General features: G+C 63.1%; 2 protein-coding genes across 2 annotated transcripts; one reads left to right on the plus strand and one right to left on the minus strand.

The window, feature by feature from the left end:
* Nucleotides 1–7: 7 nt before the first annotated feature.
* CLIC3 (chloride intracellular channel 3) lies at nucleotides 8–3465 on the plus strand. The gene is made up of 6 exons (XM_017726762.1): nucleotides 8–175; nucleotides 1016–1125; nucleotides 1479–1604; nucleotides 1734–1840; nucleotides 2526–2701; nucleotides 3045–3465. The coding sequence occupies exons 1-6, from the start codon at nucleotides 140–142 to the stop codon at nucleotides 3204–3206; spliced, it is 717 nt and encodes a 238-aa protein (XP_017582251.1). The 5' UTR covers nucleotides 8–139; the 3' UTR covers nucleotides 3207–3465.
* Nucleotides 3466–6109: 2644 nt separating this feature from the next.
* CUNH9orf142 (chromosome unknown C9orf142 homolog) lies at nucleotides 6110–7821 on the minus strand. Its single transcript, XM_017726761.1, has 4 exons — nucleotides 7767–7821; nucleotides 7159–7230; nucleotides 6607–6700; nucleotides 6110–6492 (listed from the first exon to the last, which is right to left on the minus strand). Exons 1-4 carry the CDS (start codon nucleotides 7804–7806, stop codon nucleotides 6453–6455), a joined length of 246 nt encoding a protein of 81 aa, XP_017582250.1. The 5' UTR covers nucleotides 7807–7821; the 3' UTR covers nucleotides 6110–6452.
* Between the last annotated feature and the right edge of the window lie 6 nt (nucleotides 7822–7827).

The following is a 7827-nucleotide window of genomic DNA, read 5'->3' on the forward strand; positions in this document are numbered from 1 at the left end:
CGCGTCCTCTCTGTGCTGTGGGGCCAGGTGTGGGTGGGAGCGGGTGCACCCCGAGGAGGAATGTGGGCTGGGAGGGGCCGTGGTTTCAGCTGGGGCACTCAGGGTGCAGCCAGCAGTGCACCAGCAGCCGCCACGCAGCATGGCCGAGAAACCCCAAATCCAGCTCTTCATCAAGGTGAGGGGGATCCCGAGGTCAGTGCCCCAGGCCAGTGGGTAGCCACCAACCCTGGCAGTGCTGCAGTGGGGTGGCTGGGCTGCCCCTGCCCAGTGCAGGGCCCGGATGCGGGGCACCGGGCAGGCAGAGGGGCAGGTAGCGCGTCAGGCACCAGGTAGGCAATGGGGCTGGCAACAGGCAGCGGGCGGCTCGGGCTCTTCTCCAGGGCACACTGCTTGCTGCTTCCTGCCCTGCAGGCACAGGGGCTGTGGGGACTCAACCTGGGCAGGTTGGACCAGGTTCCCCCCTCTGCCCCCCCCTTCCCCCTTCCGCCAAAGCAGGGCCCAGCAGCCCAGCACCACAGCATCTGCCTGCACCCGCCGGGCCCTTCCCAGGCACCGCCTGGCCGGGGCAGTCTGGCCAGCTGTGCAGGGCAGCACAGGGCTCACCCGGGATTGTGGCTGGCATTGACAAGGCCACCAGTATCACTGTCACCTTCCTCCGGCACAGTCTCTGCTGCTGGACTATCCCCTGCCACAGCCGCCCCTGCTGCCACTGCTGCTCTGAAGCCCTTGTCCCCTTGGCACTGTGAGGCTGGTGCAGCCTTCGGGTCCTTGTCCCCAGAGGGTGCCAAGGCCAGCACCTGCTGTGCCACGGGGCTGTCCTGGGGTGTGGCACTGAGGCCCTGGGAGCAGGCAGGGGCCAGGGGCTGGTGCCCTGCCTGGCATAGCAGGTGCCATGGACTGCAGCACAGCTTGCCAGGCTGTGCCCTACCATCTTCACCCTGTGCCCTCTGGGGCTGCCCCCACTGGAGCCACGCCAGGGTGAAAGCGCAGCTGAGCTCTCCCTCTGTGCCCACAGGCAAGCGAGGATGGGGAGAGCGTGGGGTACTGCCCCTTCTGCCAGCGGCTCTTCATGGTGCTGCTGCTCAAAGGAGTGCCCTTCACCCTCACCACTGTGGACGTGAAGAGGTGAGTGGTGGCCCCCTCCCAAGGAGTGCCAGCCCTGGCTCCAGGACCACGTGCAGGGTGGGGGGTGGTAGGTCCCCAACGGTTTGGGGAAGGATGTGAAGGGCGGGCACTACGGGATGCGTGGAGCTTTTTGTACCTCCCCAGGTGACCCCTGGTGTTTAGGGGAGGCTGGCGGGTATTTCCTTGGGCACACACTGAGGCAGGAGGGGCCCGAGGGCACCACCTTGTGCACCGGCCTCCCAGAACTCCCTTTGCTTGCGACACATGTGCACATCTGAACACACACATACACACAAGGTGCTCTGCAGAACCCTGGACGTGCCAGGCATCAGCGGTGTCCCCATCTCCCACAGGGCGCTGGACGTGCTGAAGGACTTCGCACCGGGTGCCCAGCTGCCAGTCCTGCTCTACAACGGCGAGCCCAAGACCGACACCATCGCCATTGAGGAGTTCCTGGAGGATCAGCTGGGCCCCCCCATGTCAGTGGCTGGTGCTGCCTTGAGAGGGGGAAGGGGGCCCCCGAAGAAGGGCAGGACAAGCTGAGGGAAGAGGGAAGATGAGCCTGTCAGCCTCTGCCACCTGGCTCAGCTGTGCCCTTGTCCCCGCAGGTGCCCCAGTCTGGTCCCGCAGTACCCAGAGTCAAGCCTGGCTGGGAACGACATTTTCCACAAGTTCTCCACCTTCATCAAGAACCCGGTGCCTGCCCAGGACGACGGTGAGGAGCGGGTGGGGGAGCACCCCGTGCAACCTCTCAGGTGCCACACCCCAAAGCCGAGCTTGGTCATACTGAGCTTTCCCAGTCCCCCCACCCAGACCACGGCTGGGTCTGTCCAGGCACTGCCCTCCCTGTGTGGGTCAGTGTGGCTGTGCCAGGTCTCTGTGGGAGGGCAGAGGCAGGTGCCAGCCTGAGCCAGGTGGGAAGAGGCTGACAGGTGCTGCCTGGACACAGGGCTGGGCTGGGAGGAGGCCACAGCAGAGCAGGGTCCCCATGCCCGCAGCAGGGCTGGACTGTGATCTGGCCACCCTCCCTGCAGTGCTGCAGCGGAGCCTGCTGCGGGCCTTGCTGAAGCTGGATGAGTACCTGAGCTCCCCTCTGGAACACGAGCTGGCCCGCGACCCCCACCTCCGGGCCTCGCAGCGAGCTTGGTCATACTGAGCTTTCCCAGTCCCCCCACCCAGACCACGGCTGGGTCTGTCCAGGCACTGCCCTCCCTGTGTGGGTCAGTGTGGCTGTGCCAGGTCTCTGTGGGAGGGCAGAGGCAGGTGCCAGCCTGAGCCAGGTGGGAAGAGGCTGACAGGTGCTGCCTGGACACAGGGCTGGGCTGGGAGGAGGCCACAGCAGAGCAGGGTCCCCATGCCCGCAGCAGGGCTGGACTGTGATCTGGCCACCCTCCCTGCAGTGCTGCAGCGGAGCCTGCTGCGGGCCTTGCTGAAGCTGGATGAGTACCTGAGCTCCCCTCTGGAACACGAGCTGGCCCGCGACCCCCACCTCCGGGCCTCGCAGCGCCGCTTCCTCGACGGAGACCACCTCACATTGGCCGACTGCAACCTGCTGCCCAAGCTAAACATTGTTCAGGTAAGCCAAGGGCATCCCAGTACCATGCCCTTCTCCTTTCCCTGGCATCCCCATGCCACTGGCTCCATGCTCTCACTTTCCTCTTGGTGCCTACAGCAAGCCCCTGCTCCTTTCCCAGCTGCTCTGTCAGCTCTGTGTGTCCCCGAGCATCCCTCTCCCCAGGAGGCCTGCCCAGCACAATGCCCTCCCCACAGATCCCACTCCCCTCTGCATCCCCTCCCGAGTGCCAGCCCTCGACTGTGCAGCACCAGGGATGTCCCCTGGCTCCCTGCCACCCTTCCCAACTGGTGCCTGCCCTCCTTGGCACAGTGTCAGGCAAGGCTTTCCCCGTTTGTGCCCGCAGGTCGTGTGCCAGCACTACCGCCGCTTTGGGATCCCCAAGGACCTGCGGGGCGTGTGGCGGTACCTCAGCAGTGCCAGTGAAACCAAGGAGTTCAAATACACCTGCCCCAAGAGCCAGGAGATTATACAAGCCTATCGTTCCGTGGTCCGGGCACCGCAGTGAGCTGGGCACGTGCCCTGGTGGGTGCAGGGCCAAGGCTGGAGTCAGGCAGGAGGTCAGCACCCACCCTGACCCTGCCTGCAGGCGCTCAGGAGAGCCAAGTACAACATGTGCCCGTCATACCCAAATTCCCTCCACTGGCACCCAGGTGCTGGCAGCAATCTGCAGTGCACTCAGCCCCTCTTGTGCCACCCACCCTTCCTCACAACCAGGACCCCGTGGCCCCTCGAGCATCAGGGTGAGGGCAAGGGGGCACAGCCACCAGTGCAGACAATGGGCAGCGGTCATTTCCCCCCAGAACTTGCTGTTAGGAAGCTCTCAGCAGACTTGGGGGTTGTGAAGCAGAGAAAGCCCAAGCTAAGCTTCAGAGTTCCTGGAAATCAATAAAGGCTTTGCAAGCAAGACCAGTGTGAGTCTGGACTGACCATCCCAGCAGCTCCTCCCTCACAAGGCTTTGTACTGACCTCCTCATCCTCTCCCAGTGCCCAGCAAGGCAGAGCCCACCCTCCCAGCTCTCCAGACGGGTTGGCCAGGCTCTAACCACACACCCATCAGCCCACTTTCAAAAAGCTGCCAGGGAAGGGAACTTCTCTGAGGCCCGGACCTCCGGGTTCAGCTGAAACAGGCCCGAGGCTTCCTGCGAAAGGGAGAGGCAGAATGGACAGACACACCCAGAGAGACCTGCTGGCTAAAAACACCTTTACTGGCAAGAAGCAAAGCACAGGTGATCGTTCCATCCAAACTCCACCAGTTCATGGTAAGTGAGGTCAGGAGGTGGTCCCTGCCAGCAGGGAAGAGCTGCAGGGGGAAAAACCCACCATGCTGGTGTCCCCTCTGCTCCATCTTCCCCCCCAAAGGCCCTGCCACCACCCCAGCTGAGGGGTGGCTGCCAGGTGCTGCTGGCTCTGTTGTCTCCCTGGGTGCGAGGAGCTCAGCAGGCCTGGAACACAGGGACACCCCCTCATTCAGACACAGGGGTCCATAGGGGTCCCCAGAGCTGTCATCAGGGCACAGGCCAGCACCCATCAGGAGTCCTCGAAGTTCACTCCAGATGGCGCCTTCTTGCTGGAAGGATGTGGAAGACGCATCAGAGCCCCGAGCCCCATGCCCTGCTGTCACACAGCTTCAGAGCAGAGCTCACAGGGTGCCCAGGGAGCAGTGCCCAGCCCCAGCACTGACCTCTTGAAACCAGGGTTAATGAGAGACTCCCCCGGGACCTTCCTCTTGGCTGGCAAAGCTGAGCCAGAAGCCTTACTCTTCCTGGGGCTGGGATCTGCCTCGGTCAGGAACAAGCAGGACACAGATCACAGGTGAGCCACGAGCTCCGGTGGCCACCCTCCCTGCAGTGCTGCAGCGGAGCCTGCTGCGGGCCTTGCTGAAGCTGGATGAGTACCTGAGCTCCCCTCTGGAACACGAGCTGGCCCGCGACCCCCACCTCCGGGCCTCGCAGCGCCGCTTCCTCGACGGAGACCACCTCACATTGGCCGACTGCAACCTGCTGCCCAAGCTAAACATTGTTCAGGTAAGCCAAGGGCATCCCAGTACCATGCCCTTCTCCTTTCCCTGGCATCCCCATGCCACTGGCTCCATGCTCTCACTTTCCTCTTGGTGCCTACAGCAAGCCCCTGCTCCTTTCCCAGCTGCTCTGTCAGCTCTGTGTGTCCCCGAGCATCCCTCTCCCCAGGAGGCCTGCCCAGCACAATGCCCTCCCCACAGATCCCACTCCCCTCTGCATCCCCTCCCGAGTGCCAGCCCTCGACTGTGCAGCACCAGGGATGTCCCCTGGCTCCCTGCCACCCTTCCCAACTGGTGCCTGCCCTCCTTGGCACAGTGTCAGGCAAGGCTTTCCCCGTTTGTGCCCGCAGGTCGTGTGCCAGCACTACCGCCGCTTTGGGATCCCCAAGGACCTGCGGGGCGTGTGGCGGTACCTCAGCAGTGCCAGTGAAACCAAGGAGTTCAAATACACCTGCCCCAAGAGCCAGGAGATTATACAAGCCTATCGTTCCGTGGTCCGGGCACCGCAGTGAGCTGGGCACGTGCCCTGGTGGGTGCAGGGCCAAGGCTGGAGTCAGGCAGGAGGTCAGCACCCACCCTGACCCTGCCTGCAGGCGCTCAGGAGAGCCAAGTACAACATGTGCCCGTCATACCCAAATTCCCTCCACTGGCACCCAGGTGCTGGCAGCAATCTGCAGTGCACTCAGCCCCTCTTGTGCCACCCACCCTTCCTCACAACCAGGACCCCGTGGCCCCTCGAGCATCAGGGTGAGGGCAAGGGGGCACGGCCACCAGTGCCATCAGTGCCAAAGCTGTGCCCAGCTGAGGGCAGGGGCAGAGCTGGGGACAACAAGCTGCCCTGCAGCCACTTGCCTAGGCACACTGTGCCAACCTGCCTGGGCAATAGGTGCCACAGGGTGCCCTCACACCTGCACTGGGTGAGAAGACCTGGCACAGCCATAGAGAGACCTAGGAACGGAGCTGGAGGGGGATGGCACAGACAATGGGCAGCGGTCATTTCCCCCCAGAACTTGCTGTTAGGAAGCTCTCAGCAGCCTTGGGGGTTGTGAAGCAGAGAAAGCCCAAGCTAAGCTTCAGAGTTCCTGGAAATCAATAAAGGCTTTGCAAGCAAGACCAGTGTGAGTCTGGACTGACCATCCCAGCAGCTCCTCCCTCACAAGGCTTTGTACTGACCTCCTCATCCTCTCCCAGTGCCCAGCAAGGCAGAGCCCACCCTCCCAGCTCTCCAGACGGGTTGGCCAGGCTCTAACCACACACCCATCAGCCCACTTTCAAAAAGCTGCCAGGGAAGGGAACTTCTCTGAGGCCCGGACCTCCGGGTTCAGCTGAAACAGGCCCGAGGCTTCCTGCGAAAGGGAGAGGCAGAATGGACAGACACACCCAGAGAGACCTGCTGGCTAAAAACACCTTTACTGGCAAGAAGCAAAGCACAGGTGATCGTTCCATCCAAACTCCACCAGTTCATGGTAAGTGAGGTCAGGAGGTGGTCCCTGCCAGCAGGGAAGAGCTGCAGGGGGAAAAACCCACCATGCTGGTGTCCCCTCTGCTCCATCTTCCCCCCCAAAGGCCCTGCCACCACCCCAGCTGAGGGGTGGCTGCCAGGTGCTGCTGGCTCTGTTGTCTCCCTGGGTGTGAGGAGCTCAGCCGGCCTGGAACACAGGGACACCCCCTCATTCAGACACAGGGGTCCATAGGGGTCCCCAGAGCTGTCATCAGGGCACAGGCCAGCACCCATCAGGAGTCCTCGAAGTTCACTCCAGATGGCGCCTTCTTGCTGGAAGGATGTGGAAGACGCATCAGAGCCCCGAGCCCCATGCCCTGCTGTCACACAGCTTCAGAGCAGAGCTCACAGGGTGCCCAGGGAGCAGTGCCCAGCCCCAGCACTGACCTCTTGAAACCAGGGTTAATGAGAGACTCCCCCGGGACCTTCCTCTTGGCTGGCAAGCTGGAGCCAAAAGCCTTACACTTCCTGGGGCTGGGATCTGCCTCGGTCAGGAACAAGCAGGACACAGATCACAGGTGAGCCAAGAGCTCTGGCAGCCCTGCCAGTCCCTCCAGGGCCAGAGGGAGCCTGCGGGAGCCCAGCCTGGCAGGACCAGCAGCCACAGAGCACAAGGAAGAGCCAAACTTGGCCTCCTCTCCCAAAAGGAGCCATGGACCTGCCACAGCCTCCAGTCCAGAAGCACAGCAAAGCCTGCCCTCCTGAGGCTGGCAATGCCCAGCCTTTGACCTGAGCATCCCAAACACCCCGAGAGCCACCACATCGAGCCCTGCCCCTGCTCTGCCCGGAACAGCACCAGGACAATGGGTGGCTGCCAGCAGCCACAGCCGAGGGCACTCCGAGTGTCCTGGAGAGCACATGGATACAGGACCAGCAGCCTCCAGGGAGGAGAAGACACAAGACTGCAGGACCAGGGCAGGTGCCCCTGGCAGCGCCTACCTGGCAGGAAGAGCTGCTGGCTCCGGGCAGCGTTCCTCTCGGGGCTGCAGGAAGATGCCAACGTCTCCACTGCTACTGAGACAGGAGCCAGAGCCAAAGCTTGTGACAACACCCCCCAATACCGCACGCAGCACGTCAAGCCTCCCCAGCAAGCTCCCTCCACAGCCAATCTGAGCCCCATTCTCCTCTCAGCACTTCCATCCAGACGGCTGCTGCTCCAAAATCTTCCCAGACCCCTCAAACAAAGATGTCTGTAAGGTGGCTCCCACATTCAGGATGCTGGTGTGGTGCTGGCCATGAGGAGAGGGCTGAGTTTCCACACAGAGACACACCACTGTGCCCTCTGCGCCCAGGCAGGGTCTCTTCTGCCCGCGGGGGTCTGGTGCAGACCCCGGCCGGCTTTGAGAACGGGCCAGCCGGAACAGGGAAGCGATGGCAGCTCCGCTGCTGTCCCACTGGGACCGGTGAGAAGAACCCACCCGGGCTGATGCACAGCACTCGCCCGCTGCCGCTCAACTGGGCCACCTAGGGCACTTTAGGTGCGGGTGACGATCCCATGAAGGTGGCAGGAGCTGCCAGCCCTCTCCCCTTCTAAACCCACCACGGACCTTCCAGGCGCCTCTCCAGGCTCTCGATGCAGCCGGCCATGCCGAAGACCAGCGCCCGCAG

This window comes from Corvus brachyrhynchos, unplaced genomic scaffold (genome assembly GCF_000691975.1).
Source record: "Corvus brachyrhynchos isolate BGI_N302 unplaced genomic scaffold, ASM69197v1 scaffold802, whole genome shotgun sequence".
NCBI classification, from domain to species: Eukaryota; Metazoa; Chordata; class Aves; order Passeriformes; family Corvidae; genus Corvus; species Corvus brachyrhynchos.

What these genes read in the sequence shown, in the direction of transcription:
- CUNH9orf142 (XM_017726761.1), bottom strand. Translation starts at nt 7,806, where the DNA reads ATGGCCGGCTGCATCGAGAGCCTGGAGAGGCGCCTGGAAG. An exon ending in CCTGGAGAGGCGCCTGGAAG is followed by an intron (nt 7,231 to 7,766) that starts GTCCGTGGTGGG and finishes CTGTCTCAGTAG; the next exon opens with CAGTGGAGACGTTGGCATCT. An exon ending in ATTAACCCTGGTTTCAAGAG is followed by an intron (nt 6,493 to 6,606) that starts GTCAGTGCTGGG and finishes ACATCCTTCCAG; the next exon opens with CAAGAAGGCGCCATCTGGAG.
- CLIC3 (XM_017726762.1), top strand. Translation starts at nt 140, where the DNA reads ATGGCCGAGAAACCCCAAATCCAGCTCTTCATCAAG. An exon ending in ACCACTGTGGACGTGAAGAG is followed by an intron (nt 1,126 to 1,478) that starts GTGAGTGGTGGC and finishes CATCTCCCACAG; the next exon opens with GGCGCTGGACGTGCTGAAGG. An exon ending in GGTGCCTGCCCAGGACGACG is followed by an intron (nt 1,841 to 2,525) that starts GTGAGGAGCGGG and finishes CCCTCCCTGCAG; the next exon opens with TGCTGCAGCGGAGCCTGCTG.